Consider the following 26,679-nt stretch of genomic DNA (forward strand, 5'->3'; position numbering starts at 1 on the left):
AAACAAAGCCCTTTCAAGCAGACCTCCTAAGCACCAAGGACAACATTTTGCATGAGGGGGTAGGGGATCCAGAGGGGTCTTCCCAGTGAGGTGCTGAGACCTCGAGAGAGCATGTAGCCTGATGGGCATCTCCAGGCCTTGGGGGTCTAGAAGCTGCTGGAGAGATAAGGCCAGGGTGCAGGTCAGGTAACCTCTAAGCATGTGGCATCTAATTATGAGTAAGGAGGCCCTAACCCCTGGAATTTCAAACATTTGTAAATGGACCTTTTCCTGCTGAGGGCAGTAGGAAGGGAATGGGGGAGGGAAAGAAAGGGACTTCTCAGGCCCCATCATCTTTTATACAGGACTTAGGATGTGAGTGAGAGGGCATACAGGAACAACACCATGGCAATCATGATGGTGATGGGCAAAGAAGAGATCACAGAACATGGAAGAACATGGAAAACCAATGAGAGGGGAGCAGCGTATTCTGAACACCATCCAAAAGATGGGGGTTGGAGAGACAGACAGACAGAGATAGAGACAAAGAAACAGACAGAGAGACACACACACAGAAACACAGAGATAGAGAGACAGAGAGGGAGATGGAGAGACAGAGACAGAGAAACAGACAGAGAGACAGAAACGGAAACTGAAACAGAAGATAGAGAAAGAGAGAGAGACACAGACAGTCGGACAGAAACAGAGACAGACAGAGACAGATAGAGAGAGGGGGAGATGGAGACAGAGAGACAGAGACAGAAAGACAGAGAGAGATAGGGACAGAGAGAGACAAAGAGAGACAGAGAACTGAGGAAGGAAAAAAAAGACAGAGAAATAATATAGATTATTTAAGGACACATAGTAGAAACTGCCTCATCAGTGCAGGCTGTAAAAGCTGTGTAGTAATTCTCTTTCATGGACTGATACAAATAAGCCTCCAACCTAGAATATAGACTCCAAAATATTCTGGAAAAGTCAATAATGAACTACAAGAACAGAAGAAGCATCACAATCAATCTTTGTCCAGACAGAAGCATTAGGTGCTATAGGCACCATAATGCAGGGAGGGAGGGTCGTGGGGAGTGGGGAGTGGGTTGGACTCAGGAAGACCTGAGTTCAAGTGTGGCCTCAGGAATTTACTAGCTGTGTGACCCTGGGAAAGTCACCTAACCTCTGTTTGCCTTAATCCACTGGAGAAGAAAATGGTCAATCACTCCAGTATCTTTGCCAAGAAAACCCCATGACCAGCACTGGCGTGCTATGTTCTACAGTGTCACAAAGAGCTGGACACAACTGAACAACAAACATTGATCCATAAAAATGTACAGATAATCTTAATAGGTGTCACCATAGCAAGTACCTGTGTAATAGTAATGGAACTTAAAGATCCCCCTGTATTGGCTTGGTTTTTGGATTGATTGTGTTAAAACCCAGAGCTTGTGAATCCCACTTGTGGGATGGACTTATTGACATGAAAAGAGAGGGCTGAACTGGGAGGAGCTGGTGACATGAATTTAGAGAGGCACAAGCAGAGAGAGAGGCAGAAGAATTTTTTGGAAGCATCATCATGGAGGCAGAGAGATGGAGAGGATTGCTGAGGGCCAGTTTGAATTGTCCAGGACTTTTGAGAGCTGCCACCTAGAGCTGCCAAGGACTGAGGAGACATGGCTGTCATGCTGGTACTTTGTCTGTCTGTTTTGATGTTGTTTTGCCAGATCTGTCCACTGGTGAAGGACAGTGCTGTTGTTGCAGAGGTCCTGGAACCTTGCTGTTGGTTCAGAAGCCCTAAAGAAGGATTTTCTTGTTGTATGTTTACAGAAATCCTGGAAGAGGGTTCTGCTAATGTTTTCAGGGGTCCTAGGACTGTTCTGCAGACAGAGAATGAATTAATGAGGACACTGGCATTGTATCTTGTGGCTTTGCTAAGCTTTGTCTCCCCAGGAACAAAGATTGCTGAGAACTTGCCTTGGGTCAAGATGAAGAAAAGACCTCTCTTTGGGTATTAAATGCTGTGCTTAAGCTTGTTGTAACTCTGGGGTAGATGGACTTTTAAGTTGTGATCCAAGCAAAGGAAACTTACCAAGGTTCAAAATACCAGCATAGGTGCTCTCCATTTTATTCAGTGACAAATTAAGAACAGAGAAGATCAAAATATGACATCTTTCAAAATACAGCATTCACCAAGTGTAATTCAATAATTTCCAAGTACTACTCCACCCCTGGACATTATATTCATTAAGTCAATCACAAAGTCCTTCTTCTCAAATGGAGATTAGTTTCCAGTCATAAACAAAGTACATTCATTTGGTCAGTCACAGAGCACAAAAGAGTCAAAAGTTCCCCACCCTTGGATCACAATTGAATCTACCCCAGAGTTACAACAAGCTTAAGCACAGCACTTAATACCCAAAGAGAGGTCTTTTCTTCATCTTGACCCAAGGCAAGTTCTTGGCAATCTTTGTTCCTGGGGAGACAAAGCTTAGCAAGGCCACAAGATACATTGCCAGTGTCTTCATTAATTCATTCTCTGTCTGCAGAACAGTCTCTGGACCCCTGAACCAGCAGCAAGGTTCCAGGACCTCTGCAACAATAGGACTGTCCTTCACCAGTGGATGAATTTGGCAAAACAACATCAAAACAGACAGACAAAGTACCAGCATAACATTCATGTCTTCTCAGTCCTTGGCAGCTCTGGGTGGCAGCTCTCAAAAGTCCTGGGCAATTCGAACTGGCCCTCAGAAATCCTCTCCATCTCTCTGCCTCCATGATGATGCTTCCAAAAAATTCTTCTGCCTCTCTCTTGTCTTGTGTCTCTCTAAATTCACGTCACCAGCTCCTCCCAGTTCAGCCCTCTCTTTTCATGTCAAAAAGTCCATCCCACAGTGGGATTCACAAGCTCTGGGTTTTAATACAATCAATCTGAAAACCAAGCCAATACAGGGGATCTTTAACTTCCATTACTATTACAACCTGTAGTCTCCCAGCTCCATAAAATAAAAGGTTTTGACATATAGAGTCCCAGCAGAGGAGATCAAAACCATGCAGGGAAAGGGTAAGGTTCATGTAGTGTCTGATGTCTGGTCTGTGACTGGAGATGAGCTTATGGCCTAAAGCATTACTTCAGATACAGAAAGCAATTCATTTATCCATTTGTGTGACCATTTATAGAATATTAAACATAAAAGAACAGTCCTGGGAGAGTGACTTGTCCCCAGACCATTTCTATGGATATCCCACTGAGAAAGAGGAGAATACAATGATGCCGAGAGTGATAACAAGATGGAGGTCCCATTGATACCCTGGAAAAGAGAGTCTTGGGTTTCTAAGTCATGGTTCAGAATCCTTCTGCCTCTCCCTTTTAGTGGAGTACAGTGGGAAGACTTGGAAGTCAGAGGAAGGTGGTACAAATCCTGCCTCTGATTTTTGACCCCCGGGTGAAATGGATAAGTTTAGCTCTCCAAAGTTTTTGCTAAGAAAAAGTCTCATCCGATACAGCCCATCCATAGGCCACCTACTTCAGCTAAACCATCTAAACTGCCAGGAAAGGCTTATTTGCCCTGATGACTCAGCTGCAGGGGTAGTCATACTTATTCAGATCAGAGTCAAAAGGCATTTATTAATTGCCTATTTACTGTGTGACAGGCACTGTGTTGAGTGCTGAAGTTACAATGAAAAGCAAAACCTAGTCATTGCCCTCAAGGTGCTCCCAGTCTAATGGGGTAGGAGTAATTCAGGATCAGGTCATCACCAACAGAAATTAGAGCAAGGTTATATACTTGGGGCTTAGTGACCAAGGCAAATCCTACAAGGAAACAGTAGAAAATGTATCATATATCAAAGCAGGTTGCAAAAATTTAGCATCTACCTAGAAAAAAATCTACCATGAGCAGGACACTAGAAACTCACTTTCTTACATAAACTAACAAAGAACAAAAACTTCCAGGACTATAAATACAAACTATTCTGAAGAATTCCACAAATAAACTGTGCTGGGACCAGAGTATCGTCAATGAATAAACATTTATTAAAGGCCTACCACGTACTAGGCACTTGGTTAAACACTGGGGATACAGAAAGAGGCAAAAAACAATCCCTGCCCTCAAGGAATTTACTACCTAATGGGAGAGACAACATGCAAATAAATATATACAAACAAGCTCTATACATACAGGAAAAATAGGAAATGATTCACAGAGGGAAAGAACTGTAATTAAAAGAGGTTAGGAAGGGATTCCTGTAGAAGGTAGATTTTAGTGGGACTTAAAGGAAGCCAGGGAGCAGAGGAGGGAGAGCATTTCAGGCTCAGAGAAGATGCCTGGAATTCAGAGGGACACAAGAGAACAGCCAGGAGGCCGGTGTCACTGCATGGTGGGGAGTAAGGTGTGAGGAGACTGGAAAGGTAGGAGGGGGCTGGGTTAAGGAAGGGCTTTGAATGCCAAACAGATCATTTGGTATTTGCTCCTGGATCAAATGGTACCCATAAATCACCCAGCTGTAATACTGACTCATAAAAATGGAAGAAAAATGTTTCAAAGAGACATCTCCATACCAAATACTCATAACCTCCAAACCCCACGCTATGAATGACTTTCCAAAAATAGCTTCTACTAGCAGAAGAAACTAAACTCATGTGAGAACAGGGTGAAGGCAGGGCCATCACCATTGCCCTGTCTTCTATTGGAGAGGTCTTAAAGGTGTTTTCAAAGAGCCAGCCTCCAATGGGCCTACATCCAATGGGCCTTCAAGACAAGCTCATATCCCAACTCTTCCTCGGTCACAAAAACATCTTTTTCCCACTTCTGCCAAGGCTTCAGAACACTAAATATAAATCAATAATTGCAGGAGAATAATGTGTCCCAAGGCCATTTCTATCTCATCCCCACTGAACAAAACAAGAAGAATGAGGGGGCGGCTAGATGGCACAGTGAGTAGAGCACTGGTCCTGGAGTTAGGAGGACCTGAATTCAAATCCAACCTCAGATACTTAGCATTTACTTAACCCCAACTGCCCTGCCTGACCCCTCCAAAAAATAAAAAAAGGAGAATGAGACAATAATAGTGGTCATTGTAACTGGCATTGACATAGCAGCACCTTAAGGTTTGCTTATCTCATTATTTTGACAACAGCATCTAAGTTCATAGGGGGTTAATTATCAGTCTGTCTCCCATGATGCATCTGGCCAGTCTTCTCTTGGGCCCTCTACCATGTTTGATCATCCCATTTATTCTTCTCTCCTGACTTCCAAAAAAAGATTCCCAAGACTTTGACAAATGTTCCTTGATGATCCCTACTCTATTTTGCTGCAGGATAGAAATGCTATGGTAAGCTTCAGGTGCCATTGGGGATCATGCTGCCTTTTCTTGGAGGATTCTGGGATCTCCATCTCTGAATAAAATGCAGCAGAGCAGATGACTAGAAAGCCAGCTCTGTGACCACCAAGACCCGAGTTCAGGTCCTGCCTCTGACACACTTTGGATGTGCGACCCTGGGCAATCACTTAATCTCTCTGTGTCTATAGGCAGCGCCCTAAAACTGTAAATTGTGGGACTATCTATGTTTGGCAGAGGGTCTAGCATTAACAAAAGATTCCTACATCCTAGAAATCACAGGTCCAGATGAAAGAGACTACACAATAAAGAGTCATTATCTGGTATATGTGTACTAGAAAGGAGCCAAACCATGACTTCTAGACAAGAGAGGATCTAGTAAGAAGGAGAAGAAAGAGGAGGGGGAGGAGGAGGAAAGAGGAAGAAGAGGAAGGAGAAGAGAAAGGGAGGGGGAGAGGGGAGGAGCAGTAAATAGGAAGGGAAGGGGAAAGGGGGAAGAAGAAATCACACTATCAGAAACTCTCATGAGGAATTTTTTTCTCAAAAGACTTAAGGAACTTGGGCTTAGCGTGTTCAGAAGCTTTCCTTATTATTAAGTCTAAATTTGTTTCTTCACATGTTCCCCCCACGGTTCCTAGTTCTGCCGTCTGGGGCCAAGCAGAACCAGGTTAAGTCCTCACCACACTGGCCTGAGAAACATATTCAGGGAGAGAAGAGAAGGGAGTATTGGTCCTGTTTTCTGACAGAGAGAATTGAAGACCAGAGAAGGGAGAGATAGAAATGATTGATAACCATTTGAAAAATTGCTCAAACTCTTGAATAATCAGAGACATGAATACGAAAACAACTCTAAGGTACTTTTAAAAAACCATTAAAACAAAATCTTGCCAGGGCTGCAAGGGCAGTGGCCATTTCCAGCCTTGACCCCACCTCTCTCCTTTTCTGATTGGTACAGAAGCTGTGCTTGGTTCTCAGCTTCTATCCTGTACTGGTTCACCCCTTGGGCAGCCTGGTGCCCCACCCCCACCAACCCCACCAACCTCCACTGTTCCAGGGAGCTCATCATTTTGGTGCTATCCAACACAGATACCCCATCAGTTTCCCAGACTCAAGCAATCCACTAGCCTCAGCCTTCCTAGCCAGCTGGGATCCCAGGCATGTGCCACCATGTCTAGAGGAAAGGTATTCCTTTACAGCCTGTAAACTAGCAGACTTAACTGGCAAGGTCATGCTGTTACACTCCTGGAAAGGTGGCAATCTGTATAATCTTTTAAAAAATACATTTTATGATATTTTATCTTTATAACAGCTGCTTCTAGAGGGAAAATCCCCTCCCCTCCACATTAATTTCCTTGTAACAAACTGGAACAATTAAGCAAAAAAAAATTTGATACAGTCTAAGCACATGGGCAACCTCCTGTCCTTGTCACTGCTGCCTCTCCCGCCCCTCACTCACACTGTGCTGTAAAGAAGAGAGCTTCTCCAGACCCCTCCCTGGTTTTCAGTTCCTCGTAATTTTACTTCCTTAGTGATCTTTTCACTTATATTCTTGTAGTAGTCATAGTGTATCCTCCTGGTCTTTCTTAGCTCACTTTGCATCGGTTCACAGCAATCTTCCTATGGTTCTCTGAATTCCTCACCTTTGTCATTTCTTCCAGCACACCAATATTCCACTGCATCGACACAGGAAGAGGGGCTATAGCTATGACTTATTTTTTATAGGGAATTCCCAGACGAGGAAACCTAAGTCATGTGGGTCACTGTCTGCTCTGCAACCTTGAGCCTCTGAGAACCTCCTAGAGCGATCATCCAGGCTCACAGTCACTTACATCAGAGATGGCTCCAGGCCAGTTTTTCTTCCAACATACCCACTGCTTCTCTTCCATTCATATGCCACAGGGTGTTGGGGGAGGTGTGGTTTAAGCCATTCCCAAATCAACTGGCACGGACTTTATTTCTACTTTTTTGCTATAATAAAAAGTGTTGCTATACATATTTTAGCAAATACTGGGGCCTTTGTTTGTGTCTTTAACCTCCTTAGGGATCAATAAACCAAGCAATGACATCATTGGGTCAAAGGGTATGACAATTTATTCACTTCTCTTGCTTCATTCTAAACAGAAATTCAGACTAGTTGGACTACACTTCACAGCTCCCTCTGGAGGGTACGAGTATGCTGCAATCTTATCAGAAAGCAATAAGGATTTCTCTAACTAGAGTTACCACAGCCTTTGAGGCCTGCCATTGCTAGGACTATTCTCTAGGGATGTGATTGATGAGGGCTGGGAGAGGGAAAGGTAGCCGTATAATGGTACTAACAGCATTATTCAAAATAGCAAAAATCCTGAACCATGTGCTGCTGGACTCAGGGTGCAGAATGGGACAGACATTTTTGAACATGGCCAATGTGGAAATATATTTTGCTTGACTGTGTTTATTTGTTACACAGATTTTATTTTTCTTTCTCTTTTTTTTTTGTTTTCAGTGAAGACTGGGAAGGGAGGGAGAGAAAATAAATGGTGCTAATTGATTTTCTTTAAAAGGAGACTGTCTTAGGCTAAGTTCCATGACAAATACCTCAGGCATCCCAGAATGAGAAGGGGCTCTGTGTGCAGTGATGAATGTTTCTCCACTCTCCTTGTCTGGAGAATTCCAGGGCATGGGGGAGGAGGATTAACCTGCTAAAGCCACGTCTGTGATCTCTCCCCCAAAACCAAAGAGGGTAATGCTCCTCAAGCAAGCCTAGGACACGGTCAGCAACAGAGAGAGGCCTCATCCCAAGTCCAAATTAGGGACCCCTTTGATGAAAAGCCTTTCATTAAGTCTAGGCTGCCAGACCAGCAGGAAGCAGAGGGCAAAGGGCAAGGTTGGATGATGAGCTGAAATTTCATTTGGTCCCCTGTGTAAATGGTAAAGGAAGCCTTGTAGACCTAGAAGGGGGCAGAGATATTAGCCTTGATGTTATCCTCATGCTCCATGGACTGGAAACTGAGTCAGAGAAAGGGAATTCAGGGTTTTCATGATTGTACAATATGCTAGGATACGGGATATGGAGGTGGCAATCGACAATACAGAAAGGGAGCCGAGGTACAGGTAAAGAGCTTCTCTGGGCCTGACTTTAGTCTCATATAGAACCTCGAACCCATCCAATTTTCTCTAGCTGTGGGCAGTTACCAAGTAGATACTTGTCTTCCTCCGTCCCTTTCCAGTGTCCCTCTCCCCAACTCTGCCACCACCATCCTCGATCAGCCCAACATCAGGTCATTGCTGTAACGTGCCCCCTAGCAGCCGAGGGTCTTTCACTCTGGTGTTTCAGACTGTTCATATCTTCCTTCCAAACTGCTATCAAAGCTCAATTTCATGTAAGCATAAAATGTAATGCCTGGGAGAGGCTTTAGACACCATCAACTTGTGATTTTACAGATGGGGAAACTGAGGCCCAGAGAGGGGGAATCATTTGTCCCCTTAGTTAATGGCAGAGCCCAAGCCTTGTGCTTTTCACCTCACCAGAGGGGCCTTTATTCATCTTCAAGAGGAACCTCACTTTGTTCAAGTCAGCCCATCACATCAGGAATTTTTTTAATTTTTGAAGGTCTGTCCTTCATCAATGCAACTATCACTCCCAGCTTTACTTCATCTGCAGATTCAACTAACTTCCTCTTCTTTGTCTTTATCCAAGACAGTGACAGAAATGTAAGTGAATGTAAGACTGAGACCAGAGCCTTGTGGCATACTACTGGAGACCTCCCTCCAAGTGAGCATCAATTCATTAATTGATACTTTTTACTCATAGGCACTCAACTAAATGAATCCACCCAAATGAGTCACCAGATCACAGATTTAGAGCTGCAAAGGGGCCTTCAAGGTCAGCTAACATTAGCCCCTCATTTTACAGAGAAAGAAACAGAGGCCCAAAGAGATGAACTGGCCCAGGTTACCCGGGCAGTAAGAGGCAGAGTCGTGATTTAAACCCAGTTTCTCTGACTCCAAATTCAGTACCCTTTCAGCTGCCTCACTGTACTATTTTCCAGCCAACATTTCTTCCTCTTATCTACAAAAAAATTACTATAGGGCAATTTCTTAACCCAAAGGAATAGAGCTCTGATGGCAGAATCCCACATATTCTACAGAGCTGGGGTGGGGGGGGATTAGAGAAGAGGGTCTTTCCAGCGCCTCCTAATCACCAAGCTCCCTTAGCCGCAAGGGCTAACCATGTCAGCCTGTACAAGGACATCTCTGCTACACTCTAGATGAAGGAATCTCAAGCCATCTAAATGCTGCAAAGATTCTTCCCCTGTAGCCAAGCCCCATTTCAATGACCTAGTTTCGAAGGATGCCAGCAAGGGAAGAGGTGCAGGCTCTGGGCCCCCAGCCAATGGCTTGTTTGTACATGGAAAGTTCCCGCAGTGGCTGTGGACGGGGAACTGCTGCTGTGAGTCATGGCAGCCACAAGCCCAATCCCCATTACAGCAAGAGGGAAGCATTCGAGGGAAATGAAAAACAAGGGAGACCTGTGAGGTCATCCTACGCCTCTGACCTCACTGCTCCCTAGGAGGGCTCAGCTGGAGATGGTAAAGGCCTTTGGCATTTCTGCCTGGGCCTTCTGTATCCTGCTACCATGTGCTGGCTTTTGGCCTGGACTTCAGTCTCCAGCTGGGTGCCAATCTTGTCTATCTGGATGGACCAAAACATCCTTGTCCAGGTCTGCTGTTGTCCTTGGTGACCAGGGCAATGGTATCTGTGCAGCAAACACAAAGCGAAAGGAAAGGGAAGGGAAGGGAAGAAAGAGAAAAGAAGGAAAAAGGGGATGGGAAAAGAAATAGAAGAAGGGAGAAAGAAAAAGAGGAAGTTATAAGGTGAAAGAGAGGAGGAGATGGAGCAAAAGGGAGGAGAGAAGGGGAAGAGGAGAAAGGAGAAATGAAGAAGAGAGAAGGAGGAGAAAAGGGGAAGGGGAAAGCAGAGAAAGAGAAGGAGAAGGGAGAGAAGGAACAAAGAAGAGAAGAAGGAAAAGGAGAAAGAGAAAGGGAAGAGAAAGAGGAGGGGGAAAGTTCTTATCCCATTGCCACACACAGTGGCTCTTTTTCAATAATCAGCTCCCTAATGAGGTAAGGCTCCTACAGGCAGCGAGGTGGTGCAGTAGAAAGGATGCTTGAGGGGCAGCTAGTTGGCACAGTGAGTAAAGCACCGGCCCGGAGTCAGGAGGACCTGAGTTCGGTTCTGGCCTCAGACACTTAATACCCACACAAAATAACTAGCTGTGTAACCTTGGGCAAGTCACTTAACCCTAATTGCCCTCCAAAAAAAAAGGCAAAAAAAAAGGATACTTGGCTTGCAATCTGGAAGATCTGGGTTGAAATCCTGCCTCAGATACTTATTTGGATGTATTACCCTAGACAAGTCATTTCATTCTCTTAGCTCAGTTATCTCATCTGTTAAAAAAACTGGGCAGGAACCAAATGAGTTTACCTAAAGATTTGCAAACCCTAAAGTATTATATAAATGTTATTATTACTATTAAAAATTATAACCCCGGGGCGGGTAGGTGGTGCAGTGAGTAAAGCACCCGCCCCAGAGTTGGGAGGACCAGAGTTTGGTTCTGGCTTTAGACACTTAACACAAAAACCTAGCCGTATGACCTTGGGCAAGTTACTTACCCCCAATCGCCCTCCAAAAGGCAAAAAAAAAAATTATAATGCTGACAACAGAGTGACTGCTTTCCAAGGGTCAGCCTAACTAAACATGGAAATGTTTCTCATCAGTAATCTGGTTACTTGGTAATTAATTCTGCTTTTATGGTTTTTTAATTCTTTTTTTCCAGTTTTACAATTTCCTCTACTGCATCTCCTCAACCTTCTTCAGTCTGGTTTTTTACTTCATCATTCAATGGAAATTATTCTCTCCAAAGTTATCAATGAACTCTTCATTGTCAAATTGGAGTCTTCAGCCTTCGACACTGTTGTCCCCCCTTTCTTTTGGATACTCTATCCAGTCTGGGTCTTCCTGTCTGATTGATTCTGCTCAGTTGCCATTTATGTATCTTCTTCCCCATCATACTTACTAGTTGTAGGTGTTCCTCAAGGCTCTGTCTTGGGCTCTCCTTTTCTCTCCCTGTTCTATCACACTTGGTGGGTTCAATTAGCATCTCTATGCAGATAATCCCCAGTTCTTAAATATCAATACTCTAGTTCCATATCAAAAATGTTTCTTGGGCAAGTCCAATTAGACATCTCATATGTATCTGAACTTTAACATGGCTGAAACAGAACTCATTTTCTCTTCCCAACCCTCCCCCTCTTCCTATATTACTATAGAGAAGAACACCATCCTCCCAGTCACCCAGGCTTGAAACTTTGGTGTCATCACCTCTGGACTGGACCCTTGTAATTAGTCTCCTTGTCCCAAGTCTCTCCCTCACTCCAATCCATCCTCTGCCCAACTGTTAAAGCACAGGTCCATCCATGTCTCACTTCCCTCCCTGACCTATGGACTTCTGTGGCTCTCTGTTATTTCCAAGACCAAATATAAAATACTTGATCAGGTTCTTAAAGCGCTTTGCACCCTGACCCCATCCTACCTTTCCAGGCTTCCCTCTACATACCTGTGATCCGCCGGCCCTGGTTGTTCCTACTCTTCAGCCCATGCCTTTTCCCTGGCTAAGCCTGGAATTCTGGTCCCCCTCACTGCTGCCTTCAGGCTACCTACAGGACTCAGCTCAAAGTCCACCTTCTGTAGGAAGTTCTTCACTCCCCTCCACAAACTTGCTGTTCCTCACACACTGTGCTCCCCGTCCCATCTCCAGGCCTTAGTACCGGCTGTTGTCTTTGCCCCCTGATCTGTGGTTCTCCACATTTTCTCCTTTTTATATCCCTTTACAGTGTCTAGTACACAATAAGACTGGACAAATGCTCTCTCTCTCTCTCTCTCTCTCCCCATCCATCCATCCATCCATCCATCCATCCATCCATCCATCCATCCATCCATCCATCTATCTATCCATCTATCCATCCATCTATCTATCCATCTATCTATCCATCTATCTATCCATCTATCTATCTATCTATCTATCTATCTATCTATCTATCTATCTATCTATCTATCTATCTATCTATCTATCTACCTATCTATCTATCATCTATCTAGTGACTTGCCCAGGGTCACACAGTCAGTACACGACTTGGACTTCATGGTATCAGGTCTTCCTGATACAGAGACTGTGATCTCAGAATCTCTTAATAGAGGTAACATAATTCCCAATGGTTCCCATAATTTATCATAACATAGATCTTGGGACCTGACCCTGTTGGCCTCAAATTATCCCACTGCCAAACAGATCAGGGATTGTCAAGGAATGTTTGTCAAGTTTTTTGCAATGTTTTATTGAAAAGAAATCAGTGGCAAAATGGCACCTGGTGGTGGCCCAAAGAGAAGGATGGCCAGATGGGCATTGTACCTCCTCCCTGTGGACATCGTTGCTGCCTCAAATGTTTACCAGCTGTATGACCCTGCAGAAGTCATTTATCCTGTCAGTCTCAGTTTCCTCATATGTAAAATAAGGAGCAGTAATAAACTATCTCTTTTTGCAGATGATATGATATGTTTGAAAAATCCTAAAGATTAAACTAAAAAATTAGTTGAAATGATTAATAATTTTAGCAAAGTAGCAGGATATAAAACAAACCCACATCAGTCATAAGCATTTTTATATATCACCAACAAAATCCTTTAAGAAGAGATAGCAAGAGGTCGCACCCTGAAAATAACTGTAGAGAATATAAAACACCAGAGAGTATACCTGCCAAAACAGACCAGGAACTAAATGGACATAATTATAAAATGCTACTTGTGCAAATAAAGTCAGATTTAAATAATTGGAAAAATATTGATGGTCCATAGGTAGACAAAGCTAAAATAATAAAAATGACAATTTAATCTAATTCATTTATTCAATGCCATCCCAATTAAATTACCTTAAAAATTATTTTACTGAGTTTTTAAAAAGTAGCAAAATTCATTTGGAAGAACAAATGGTTAAGAATTTCAAAGAAACTAATGGAAAAAAATGTAAAGGAAGAAGGCTCAGCAGTACCAGACCTCAAACTATATGATAAGCCAGTGAGTTGCAAAACTATCTGGTATTGGCTAAGAAATAGAAAGGTAGATAGTGGAACAGAATATACATACAATATATGGTAGTAAAGGACAATAGTAATGTTCTTTCTATTTGACAAATGTAAAGATTTAGGTTTGGGGGATAAGAATTCATTATTTAGTAAAAATTGTTGGGAAAGCTGCAAAACAGTGGCAGAAATTGGGCATAGACCATGTATATATATAAATAGTATATTATATATATAGTATATATGCTATATATAGTATATATATACTGTATATAGTATATATAGTATATATAGATAGTATCTATATATATAGATCTTAAACCATGTACCAAGATAACATCAAAATGGGTACATGACCTAGATATAAAGGGAGATATCACAAGAAAATTAGAAGAACATGAGTTATCAGAGTCAGGGATAGAAGAAACAGGAGATAAAGAGCACTGTAAGGTATAAAATGGCTAATTTTTTATTATATTAAATTGAGTTCTTGTACAAAATAATGAATGTAGCCAAGATTAGAAGGAAATCAGAAAAATCAGGGGAAAATGTTTATAAACAGTATTGCAGATAAAGGTCTTATTTCTCAAATAAAGAACTTTGACAAATTTACAAGGATAAGAATCATGCCCCAATTGATCATAGGTTAAAGGATATGAACTGGCAGCTTTTCAATGAAGAAATCAAGACTATATAGTCATATGGAAAAATTCTCTAAATCATTATTGGTGAGAGAAATGCAAATTAAAACAACTTTGAGATGCGATCTTATACCTGTCAGGCTGGCTAAATGATAGACTCCCTTCAGCTGGTGAGTGGCTAAACAAATTGTGGTGTATGATTGTGATATGATACTACTGTACTATAAGAAATGATGAGCTGATTGAGTTTAGAAAAACATGAAGGGGTGGCTAGGTGGTGCAGTGAATAGAGCACCGGCCCTGGAGTCAGGAGGACCTGAGTTCAAATGCGGCCTCAGACAGTTATCACAAAAACTAGCCATGTGACCTTGGGCAAGTCACTTAATTGCCCTCCAAAAAGGAAAAAAAATGAAAAGATTTGGACATATGAAGGAAGATGCTATCCACCCTCAAACAAAGAACTCATAAAGAGAAGTATGTATAGTTTGATTTACATATATGTGTCTATGTGTGTATACTTGTATATATATGTGTATATATTCACGTTTAACTGTAGACTTCTCTAGGGCAGGGTGGGGAAGGAGGGAAAAAATAAATAAGGGGGGTTGGACTTGGTGGCCTTGAATGTCCTTTATGGTTTTGAACCTATAATCCTAAAATTCTCTCATTTCGCCTGATCTAATCCCCAGCAGTATTTTGGCTCATCTTCCTTCCATTCAAGCTGTCAATGCCTTCTTTATCCCAAGTAGCTTGATCTAAGTTCAGTGCTCAAAATGGGTTATCCTGGGGCTGCAATTAAAGCAATAAACCGAACAGAGTCCTATTAAGTATGCCTTAAACAAGCTCACTGAATGAGTCCTTTGGGTGTGTAGTGTGAAGAGATTAGAGAATCCTGGGTACTTCTCATTGCTGCTCAATGTAAGTTTATCCCTGCAGAAGCACAACCCAACAAGGGTAAATATTCATTTTACATTCATGGGGAGAAAGCATTGTTGGCAAAATAGGTACTCACCAGAGCACTTGAGCCAAATCACCCAACCAAGCAGCCAACTACATGCTCAGCACTGTCCTAGGTACTAAGGAACTGGGGATCAGGGGAGTAGGGAAGGTAATATGGAACTTTAGGGCAGAACCTCTGACTTTAAGAAGCTGAGATGAGCAACACATCTGAATTTTCCAGTAGATATATGGGCTAAATTCCATGGGGGCACATTACTAGGGCTGTAGACTGGGCTTAACCATCAACCACCAGTATCATTGGAAGCTTACATCATGCTCATCATTAGAAACCATAATGACATCAGCTTACATTTTTGAAAGATCTAAGGCTCCATAGTCTGAAAAAGAGAAGGTTCCATGGCTACAGGACGGCTGTCATTGAATATCTGAAGGGCTGGAACTTAGAAGAGGGATTAGTTTAATTTTTCCATGGCCCCAGAGGGGAAAATACACATCTTATACTCCAACCAAACCAGCCTACTTAATAGATGGCCTTTTGTCTATGAGGGACAGGTTGATATAGTAGGTAGGTCACTGGACTTGTAATCAGCAGGTCCTGAGTTCAAATCCCACCTCAGACACTAACTAGCTATATAAACCTAATCTCTCTGTGCCTCTGTTTCTTCATCTTGAAAACCTCCAAGGTCTTCTAACCCTAAAACAATATGATGGGATGGATATATAGATGGATTGCCTTCATACATACCCACACATGTATGATTATTATATATATTATATACACATGCCACAACCACAATGAACATATACACACATATACATAAGTACATATATATATGTATATATATATATATATGTATATATATAATGTGTGTATAGGTATGCAGACAGGCAGACAGATAGACAGATAGATAGACAGACAGACAGACAGATAGATATGGGCAGTTATGTAGCACAGTGAATAAAACAGTAGACCTGGAGTCAGGAAGACCTGAGTTCAAATTTGACCTCTGGTACTCCCTAGCTGTGTGACCCTGGGCAAGTCACTTTACCCTGTTTGCCTCAATTTCCTCATCTGTCAAATGAACTGGAAAAGGAAGTGATAAACTACTTGAATATCTTGGCCAAGAAAACCCCAAATGGGATCATGAAGAGTCAGACATGATTGAAATGACTGAACAACAACAAATTTCATATATAAACACACAAAGACACATATGTGTATGTAGGCAATTGTAGTATATGTTGAGCACCTCTTGTATACAAAGCATTGTGTGAAGGTTGAAGGAAGCTTAAGGAGGAATGAAACATGGCCTTGCACTCAGGGAGTTTCTAATCTAGTAGACGAGACATGAAATGTATACAAAATGGAAGTTATAAAGAGGAAAGTTTAGACTTTATGAAAAGAAAAACTTCCTTAAAAATGGAACTATCCCAAAATGGAAGGGTCAACCTTGGAAAGGAAGGAAGGAAGTATGGCCTCCTCCTAGTTTGAAATCTTCAAGAAAGGACTAGATGACCACATGTTGAAGGTACTTAAGAGGATATTTTTGGTCAGATACAAGTTGGATGATATCCCTTCCAGCTTTGAGAGTGTGACCCTTCCTTGGAGGTCTTTGGGGAGAGGCTAGCTGATCACTTGTGGATTACTGTGGGAATTCTTTGGGGGCCTGAACTGGACTAGATGGCCACCAAGATCCCTGCTGCCAACTCTCAAATTCTGTGATTCTGGGAAATGTGCAAACTACATGTTTATGTGTTACTCCCATTGAGTCTTTATAGCATGAATGTGACTCAGTGATTTTCCAGAGACAACATACTCTAGTTTTCTTTTTTTGGAGGGCAACTGAGGTTAAGTGACTGGCCCAAAGTCACTCAGCTACTAAGTGTGTCAAGTGTCTGAGGCCGGATTTGAACTCAGGTCCTCCTGACTTCAGGGCTGGTGCTCTATTCACTGTGCCACCTAGCCACCTGAAACAACATACTCTAACAGATCCCACCAGGTCAGAAAGGCTTTGAACATGAGCCCTGGCCAGATGGGGTGCCATCAGCTGATATGCAACAACCATCCCAGTTCTTCATTCCTCCTCACCTGGGCTAGTAAATGTTCTCTTAATTGGCCTCCCTGCCCACTCCACACAGCTGCCAAGGTGATTTTCCCTAAAGTGAAGGCCTGACTATGCCACATCCCTATTCAAGAAATCCCAGGGGGTCAATATTACCCTTGAAATCCAACACAAGCTTCTCTGCCTGGTATTTTCAGTCTTTCACACAATCTACAATCTACTCAAACCAACCTTCTTGCTGTCCCTCACATGCCATTCCATCTTCTAGCTCTGTGATCTTGCACATCCCCATGCCCAGAGTGCCCTCCCTCCTCACCCTCATCTCTTGGAAACTTTAGTTTCCTTCAAAGCTCAAGTCAAGGGCTGTCATCCATAGAATCCCTAGAGCTACCATTGCCTCCCCCCACCCAAATGATCTTGCATGTATTTACTTAACTTTGTAGATTATATGTCTACATGTTGTTTCCCTTGATAGAACATAAGCCCCCTGAGGGATGGAGTATTTCATTTTTGTCTTTGTATTCCAAAGGCCTCTCACTGTGCATGGCACATAGTAGGTACCTCAAAAATGCTCGTTGATCAATAGAATGCAGGGCCCCTGAAGGTAGGGATTGCTTCATTTTTGCCTTTGTATCACCAAAGTCTAGCACATAGTGGGTGCTTATTAAATATTTGTTTTTTTGACTTGCCTAGCTATGCTAGGGAGGCTCATAGCCAGGTGGACCACAGAGGGATGCCTTTTTTGGTTCCTAACAACTCTTGAAAAATAGCTAATGAGTTGTTGAGGGATAGCTTTCACCAAGAAAAAGCAAAAACAAATGGCTCCTTGAATTACTGCAGTGTGTCTGAGATATGGAATAACTGCATCTAGCCATGATGTAATGGTAGATTGGATGCTAGCCCAACTCAAAGGGTACACAGTGGGGGTGGTCTTATCCCATCCCATCGTTTGGGAGAAAACAAGCCTGGTGAGTCTAAGAGATAATCTTTTTTCCATAAATTGGGCTTGGCCAGCATCCCAGAGTGTTTGGTGTGCTCTAGGAATATAAGAGAAAATGGAAGGATGGGGTTAGTCATGGAGAGAAAATGTCAAAACCACATTCCATTGGCAGATACCTTCTGGAGACCAAATAGGGCAATTTCAAAGACTTCTGTAAACATCTCCATCATCAGCTCCCCAAAACAGCTGGAGACCAGTAATTACCCACCTAGAATAGGATAGGGGATAGCGGCTGGACCTGGGATTTCATTGAGATAGGGAACTCCCAGATGAAGAAAACATGCCACCAATGGAGGTTGGAACCTCTTCTACAATTTACTATGTTACAAACTTGTCCAGAACAGTGAAAAGTTAAGCGATTTTTCCAGAGTCATACAGCCAGGATGCATTAGGAAGGGTTTGAACAAGGTCCACAGGTTGGTTCTCTCTGCACATCTCCACGATGCATAGAGTTTGACTCAAATAACAGAGACACTATGGATTTGATCCTGAGGATGTTGGTCCTTGAAAGCATTTCATAATTAGGGGTTATTTTCTGGCAAGTTCTTTGAAGGCAGGGAGGGTGATTTCCACAGATCTTACAGTGCTTGACTGTCAGATATTAATTAAATACATGTTACTTAACTAATTAATTGAGATATTTGTTGAAAGTCAAAGTGCAGGAACTGGGAATATTTAGCCTGTAGAAGAAAAGACTGAGAGAGTGGGGAGGTGGCACATGCTAACTGTCTTCAGGTATTTAAAGAATTGTCCTGGTGTAGAGGGATTAGAAGCCACCAGATTTAGGAGTCATCTATTCCAACCCTCCCATTTTAAAGAGGGAGAAACTAATGTTGAAGAAGGGTAAGTGATTGTTCAAAGGTCACACTGTTGGTAGGCAGTGGAGCTAAGTAGACTTGTGTTTCTGGCCACAGGAGGGAGGAATAAATGGAGGCTTGAAGTCAGGAAAACTTCCAAAGATCAGAGTTGTCCACAAAGGGAAAGACTGCCTTGGGAGGGAGCAGGCTCACTGTCACTGAAAGTCTTCAAGGAAAGGCCATTTGTTGTATAGAGGGGATTGGGATTCAGAACTGGGTTGGGTTAGATGGCCACTGAGGTCTCTTCTACCTTAGATTCTGGGAAGCTGAATCATTCTAATCATAGAAGACCCTTCAAGCTAAGGCAGCCACTTGGTCCAGTGGAAAGCATTGGATTTACGAGTTAAGAAGACCTGAATTTGAATCCTGCCTTAGACATTTAACTGGCTGTGTGACCCTAGGGGGTCACTGAATCTATCTCAATCTCAGCTAAGTTTACAAGCATTTAGTGAGTGCCAGCTGTATACCAATCACTGGTGATACAAAAGACAGGTCTTGTTCTCAAGAAGGTCACAATCTAATATGGGAGACAACATGCAAAAATCTATGTACAAATGAGGTGAAAACAGGATAAATTGGGAATAATCAATGGAAGGAAGGCACTTAGATGAAGGAGAGCTGATAAAGGGTTCGAGCCACAAGAGGTTATTGAATGAGGTGGGATAGTTATATATAGCTAGAGATGCACTTCAAGATCACTTTGACAACTGAGTGGATAATGGACTTGGGTGTCGTTTCCTCACCTGTAAAATGAGGATAATAGCAGCACCTGCCTCCTAGGATTATTATGAAGATGAAATCACATAGGTAAAGCACTTTGAGGGCCATATAAATGCTCACCTTCATCATCAACATCAACAACATCAACATCATCATCACCATCACCATCACCATCATCACCACCATCATCATCATCATCATCATGTAACTTGGTGCAAATTAAACACGACCAGGAATATAGACTGTGCATGGAAATGAGCATTACTTACATCAATCTGATTGATGAGCGAGTTGTCAAACTTGAAGCCAGGGATCCTTTTATCACTGCACACCACACCCACATCTTCTGTGTGTTTGCAGTCGGCAACACCCCAGCCATTGGAGGAGCAGGCGGCCAGGGTCACCTCTCTACCGGTGCAATGAACATTGTCCATCCAGATGGGGCCTGCAAGGGAAAAGAAGAAAGTCAAGAATAATGTAAAAGAAGGTTTGGGTCTTGGGGAAATGAGAAGGTTGGTCTAATTCCTCCAAAGCTCCCTTCCAGTTCTCTGTAGATGAGTGAATCATCTTCTGATCTTATCTATGACATATATGATCTTATATATGATTTCATGATCTTATCTATGATTGTATGATCTTATCTATGACATCTATGATCTTATCTACGATTCTATGATCTTATCTATGATTCTATGAACTTATCTGTGATTCTATGATCTTATCTATGACATCTATGATCTTATCTATGATTTTATGATCTTATCATCATCATCTTATACTGACCTAGAACTGAGACCTGAACTCAGTTGCCCTCCATACAACCCCATCCCTTCAGCCCATCCTCCTGTCAGACTCTTCTTATTCTATGACCCAGATATTTCCCTTCTTGTAGTCCACAAGTAAAATTATCCTAAGAAAAAAATTGGGCCAACACCCAAGAAGCAAAGAGCCGCTAGCCCGTGGTCTATATCCTTAACTCATTATCAAAGCTCTGGATGGCAGGCTGAGGTGATTTCCTGGTATAGTGGGGAAAGTTCTGAATTTAGAATTAATTCAAGGTGGAGGAGATGGGCTCTGCTGCTTATTGCTTGTGAGTAGCAGGCCCCCTCTAAGCCCAATTTCCCCATCTGTAAAATGAAGGGGTTGACTATGATGACACTTAAGGTCACTTCCAGCTCTACCTCTTGTGATCATTATGATAACCCTTTAATATTCATAAAGCACTTCACAGATAAATCATTTATCAAAAGGCAGATCTATTACATACAATTTGAGGTATCCCAGTTTTAGGTATGAGAAAATGAGATTCAGAGAGGTCAAGACTTGCCTGGAATCACAAGCTGGTGAGAATCAGGGGCAGGGTCTGAACCCAGGTATCTCTTGGCCCCAAGTCTAGTACTTTTCCCAGAGCTGTTACCAAAGAAACCAACCTTAGGAGATTACAGGTTGGGCCATGACTCAGGGGACTGCCACTGGGGGAGAAGGGAAAAACACTCACAACTGGTGATTAACCCTCCCCCTAGATGCTCATACTTTCAAGTTTTATTTAACGAAAACTGCACTGACTTCTGGAACACCTTGCGTATCAATCAATTGATAAGCATGTATTAAGCACCTACTGTGTGCCAGGCACTGAGATAGAAGATGATGATATGAAGACAAAAATGAAACAATCCCTGACCTTAAGCTTACATTTTGTTGGTAGAGGGGGGAGGGAATCAAAATGGGCTTATAAAAGTATATACATGTGTGTGTGTGTACTGTATATATAATGTATATAAGAAGTACAAAATGGACCATACCTATCAAACTACCAAAACTTATTTTATAGAGCTAGAAAAAAATTATAAAATTCATCTGGAAAAACAAAAGGTCAAGAATATCAAGGGAATCAATGAAAAAATGTGAGGGAAGGTGGCTTAGCAGTATCAGATTTCAAACTGTATTACAAAGCAGTAATTATCAAAACAATCTGATACTGGCACTGGCTGAGTGGTGGATCAGTGGAATAGGTTAAGTACACAAGACACAGCAGTAAATGACCAAAGTAATCTAGTGTGTGATAAACCCAAGAATCAAAACTTTGAAGAACTCACTATTTGACAAAATTTTCTAAGAAAACTGGAAAGTGTTTTGGTAGAAACTAGGTATAGTCATAATAGAGACATATTTAAGAAAAAAGGTAATATTATAAGCAAATTAGGGGAGAGTAGAAAATTTTACCTGTCAGATTTATGGATTATGGAAGAATTTATGACCAAACAATAGATAGAAAGAATAGTGGGAAGTAAAATTTTTATTTTTATTACATTAAATTAAAAATGTTTTGCACAAGCAAAATTAGTGCAGCCAAGATTAGAAGGAAAGCAGGAAACTGGAGGGAAAATCTTACAGCCAGTTTCTCTGATAGAGGCCTCATTTCTCAAATATATAGGAAATTGAATCAAATTTGTCAAAATATGGGTCATTTCCCAATTGATAAGTGGTCAAAGGATATGAACAGGTGGTTTTCTGAACAAGAAACCAAAGCTATCAGTAATAATATGAAAAAATGTTCTAAATCACTATTGATTAGAGAAATGCAAATTAAAACAACTGAGGCACCACCTTACTTTGTAAGATCAACTAATATGACAGAAAAGAAAAATGATTAATGCTGGTGGGGGGGACATGAAAAAAATTGGGACACTAATGCACTCTTTAGTAGAGTTCTGAACTAGGCCAACCATTCTGGAGAATTTGGAATGATACCCAAATAGCTATAAAACTGTGGCTAATCTTTGACCCAGCAACATCATTACTATATCTGTATCCCAAAGAGATCAGAGAAAAAGGAAAAGGACCTATTTGTATAAAAATATTTATAGAAGCTCTTTTTGTGGTGGCAAAGAATTGGAAATTGAGGGAATGCTCACCACATGGAGAGAGATTTAAAAAATTCTGGTATGTGATCATAATGGAATGCTATTGTGGTCTAAGAAATGATGAGCAGGATAATTTCAGAAAAACCTGGGAAGATTTATATGAACTGATACAAAGGGAAGTTAGTGGAACAAGGAGAACATCTGCACACAATAACAGAGATATTTTATGATGATCAACTGTGGATAACTTCACTATTCTCAGCAATACAAGAATCCCCTCACAGGTTGCGGTTGTGGTTTGTCCTTCATCCTCAAAGAGGACCACAACATTAGGAAAATGATGCCATGACTTGCAAGTGAATTGTTTTAAATGAGGGAGAGATGTGCAAAGTCACCAGTCTCACTTCTGAAGGATTCTTGATGAAAAGTGTTTATACACCTCCAGGAAAAGAAGCATGTTGAAGAGAAGTGAGAGAAGCAGATCGAAGCATAATTTTTTCACTTTTTTTCTTGCCTTTTTTTTTTGCAACAAAGCTAATATGGAAATATGCCTTGCATTATTTCACATGTATAATTGATATCACATTTCTTGCCTTCTCAATGGGTGGAGGAGAATTGAGGAGAAAGAAAATTCTGAATTTAAAAAATTAGTAAATGTTAAAAAATAAATAATGAAAAATGAATACATAATTCTAGGCTTAGAATGGAAGTTTCTTGAAGGCAGAATTGTTTTCATTTTCATCTCTGTAACCTCAGCACCTGGGACAGCACCTAGAAAATGTAGGCTGTTAAGTCAATGCTCACGAAGGAATGATTTGTAGGCATCTTTAACAACCCTTCTTTCTGTAAGACTTTTCAGTTTGCACTGTTCCTACAACACTCTAGTGAGGTGGGTAGTGTGTGCATTATTAAGCCTGTTTTAAAGGTGAAAAAACTGAAGGCTCAGTGTCCTGTTTACTTAATTCCATGTCAAAGCTGATTTTCAAGCTCAGATCTTTGAACTCCAGGCCAGAGTTTGTCTCCAGCTGCCTCTTAATTCTGCAGAGCTGCTAAGACTATTGTTTCTACACATTTGTTCCCCATTTGGCCTTTAATGAGAGATGGTAACAGCCTGCTGACATATCTTCCTTTGAGAGATCAATGAAATGTTCATTTTAACCAGATTCCATTCCATGCAAATGTTGAAGAAGAGACATCCAGAACGTGGCCCCCTCCTTATCCCATTTCTTTGCATATGGATTTATGATGCACAGAAGTCTGGGCGCTAAAGAAGTGGCCTCTTCCATCTGTGGCCACCTCTGAGCTCAGCAAAGTTAAATAGGTATTTTCTAGTCTACAGGCAGGTTCACACTCACAGATACTAAAAATCACAAATGTAGAGTTGGAAGCAACCTCTGAGGTAATTTTGTCCAATTCCTCCCCCTTTCCTTCCTTCCTGGTTAAGTGACTGGTCCAAGGTGATGCAGGTAAGTGGCAGAGCCAGGATTTCAACCCAGGACTTCTGACTCTGAGCCTAATTCCCTTCCAGCACTGTGCAGTGGGCTTCTCACATAGCCCAGAGGAGGTTCCATCTTGCCCAGCCTTAGATAGCTCAAAGAGTGTCTCACATTTCTATTATATTTTAAAGTCTACAAACAGCCTATGAGGCAGGCACTACATAGATTATCATTCCTTATTTTGCAAATGAGGAAACTGAGGTTCTGCCAAGGTCAAGGATTTTCCCAGGGTCACATAGCTGGAAGCCATTAAAATCAGAACTAAAAATCATTTTTTCTGTCTCTGTGACCTCCCACTACAAAATGCTTCCTCTTGAGATTTTAAACCCTCTAGAAAGAGCCAATGATGTGTCAAGCCAGTTTGGACATTCCCCACTCCAGTGACCTTCCTTAACACCAAAAGTCAAGGAGGCAAACTCTTGACCCACCCTGGAGGGGTTTTCAAAATTTCCTAGTAAACACCATAAGAAAGTGGTTCCTGACCTGTAGGCTGTAGACCCCTGTGGGTTAACAGAATTAATGTGAAAGTTCCATCTCTTTAAGTGACACTATCTAATAGGAACAAGGTGGGAAGGGAAGGGAATAATCATTTACTAAACATCTACTATGTTCCAGGCTAGCTTATAAGCACTTTGCAAATATTATCTCATTTGGATCTCATGACAACCCAGGGAGGTAGAAGTTATTATTATCCACATTTTTTGATGAGGAAACAGAAGTAGGCAGAGGACCATCATGTACTGACTTTCCCCCTCTCCCTCTGCCTTCCCTTACCAAACCCAATCCTTTATCCATACCAAGACCTCCAATACCTTGACCCCTCAATTCTCTCCCAGACCATCTCCCTTGCTTTAGCCACTGTCTCCTCTTCTCTCTGTCTTAATCCCTTGATGAACCAATTCACCTCTACACAGTCCTCCTTTCTGGAATGTCCAGTCCTCTTATCTTATTGCCAATTACACCCAACCAAGCATCGATCTTGGATTCACTTCCACAATTGACCACCTTTGTTCCCACACACACATGATGCTTACTGAAGATGGAGAAAATCATGCAGCTGTTCTGATTGGGTCCACAACAAATTTATTCTACACAGCCTCAACTGGGCCCTCTCTGCTTCTAGGTTATCCTACCACACCTCCCTCATCAACTCACTCTTCCACTCTCCACAGCAACTCTTCCAAACCTTTTCATCTGTTGTCAAATATCCCACGGCTTCCCCTACCCCCACTGTCTCAGCAGAGACTCGGCCTCATATTTTACAGAAAAAATGAGGCCATTCACCATGAGCTCCATCTCCTCCCATCTCCCTCATCTCCTATCATTCAGGTACTTCTGCCAACATCTCCTCCTTCCCTCCTGTGTCACATGACAAAATGGTCTTACTCTTTACCAAGGCCAACCCCTCTACTTGTTCAAGTGACCCCATTCCATTCAGTCTCCTCTAACAGGTTGCCCCTCCCTCATCATCCCTACTCGTTCACTTATTTTCAATCTCTCCCTGTCTACTGGTTCATTTTCTATTGCCTATAGACATGCCCTTGTCTCCCTCATCCTGAAAAAATCTTTACGCGGTCCTTCTATCCCCACTGTTGTTGTATTTCTCTTCTGCCCTTTGTAGCTAAATTCAACACAAAGAATACCTACAATCAGGGTCCCCACTTTCTCTCTTCTCCTTCTGTTTTTAATCCCTTGCCACCTGGCTTCTAACCTCATTCCAACGAAACTGCTCTTCCAGTTACTAATGGTCTCTTAGTTACCAAATCCAATGGCCTTTCCTCAATCCTCATTCTCCTTGCCCTCTCTGCAGACTTTGACACTGTTGATCACTCTCTCCCACCTTAATACTCTCTTCTCTCTGTCCTTGTTCTCCTTCTACCTCTGGCCACTCTTTCTCTGTCTCCTTTGCTAGATCTTCCTCGAAATCACACCCTCTAACCATAGGCGTCCCACAAGGTTCTGTCCTGGGGCCTCTTCTCTCCTCCCTCTATGCTGCTTCCCTTGTTGAACTCATCAGCTCCCATGGATTTATTTATTATCTCTGCTGATGATTCTCAAATATACCTTTCCTGATCTCATCTCTCTGTTGACCTCCAATCTTGCTTCTCCAATTGCCTTTAGACATTTTGAACTGGAGGTTCAGTAGACATCTTAGACTCAAAATGTGCAAAACAACTCATTGTCTTTCACCCAACCCTCCTCCACCACCTTCCCTATTAATGTTAAGGGAAACACACTCCTCCAAGTCCCTCAGGTTGACAACCTAAATGTTATGCTGCACTTTTCACTATCTCTCACTCCCCACGTCCAAGCTGTTGGCAAGGCCTATAGATTTTATCTCTTCAGCATCTCTCTGATATGCCCCCATTTTCTCCTCTGACACTAACACCATGCTGGTTCATCCCTTCATCACCTCACTTCTGGATTCTGCTCAGGGTCGCAGAGCTAGTAAGCATCTGAGGTTGTATTTGAACTCAGGATTTCCTGAATGAAATTTCCAGGGGCAGCTAGATGGTACAGTGAAAAGAGCACCAACCCTGGAGTCAGGAGGACCTGAGTTCAAATCTGTCCTCAGACACTTGACACACTTACTAGCCATGTGACAGAAAGAAAGAAAGAAAGAAAGAAAGAAAGAAAGAAAGAAAGAAAGA

The 26,679-nt window shown here is 42.0% G+C and overlaps 1 protein-coding gene across 2 annotated transcripts in view; it reads right to left on the minus strand.

Annotated features, from left to right (window-relative positions):
- LOXL2 (lysyl oxidase like 2) overlaps positions 1-26,679 on the minus strand; it is a 154,035-nt gene that overhangs the window by 95,378 nt on the left and 31,978 nt on the right. For both annotated transcript variants that reach the window (XM_069066818.1, XM_069066807.1), the window contains exon 3: positions 19,938-20,113. In XM_069066818.1, coding sequence (XP_068922919.1) covers positions 19,938-20,113 — 176 coding nt within the window. The remainder of the gene's footprint in view (positions 1-19,937; positions 20,114-26,679) is intronic.

This window comes from Petaurus breviceps, unplaced genomic scaffold (assembly GCF_028583685.1).
Source record: "Petaurus breviceps papuanus isolate PSGF00001 unplaced genomic scaffold, PetGlider_PUasm1.0 139, whole genome shotgun sequence".
NCBI classification, from domain to species: Eukaryota; Metazoa; Chordata; class Mammalia; order Diprotodontia; family Petauridae; genus Petaurus; species Petaurus breviceps.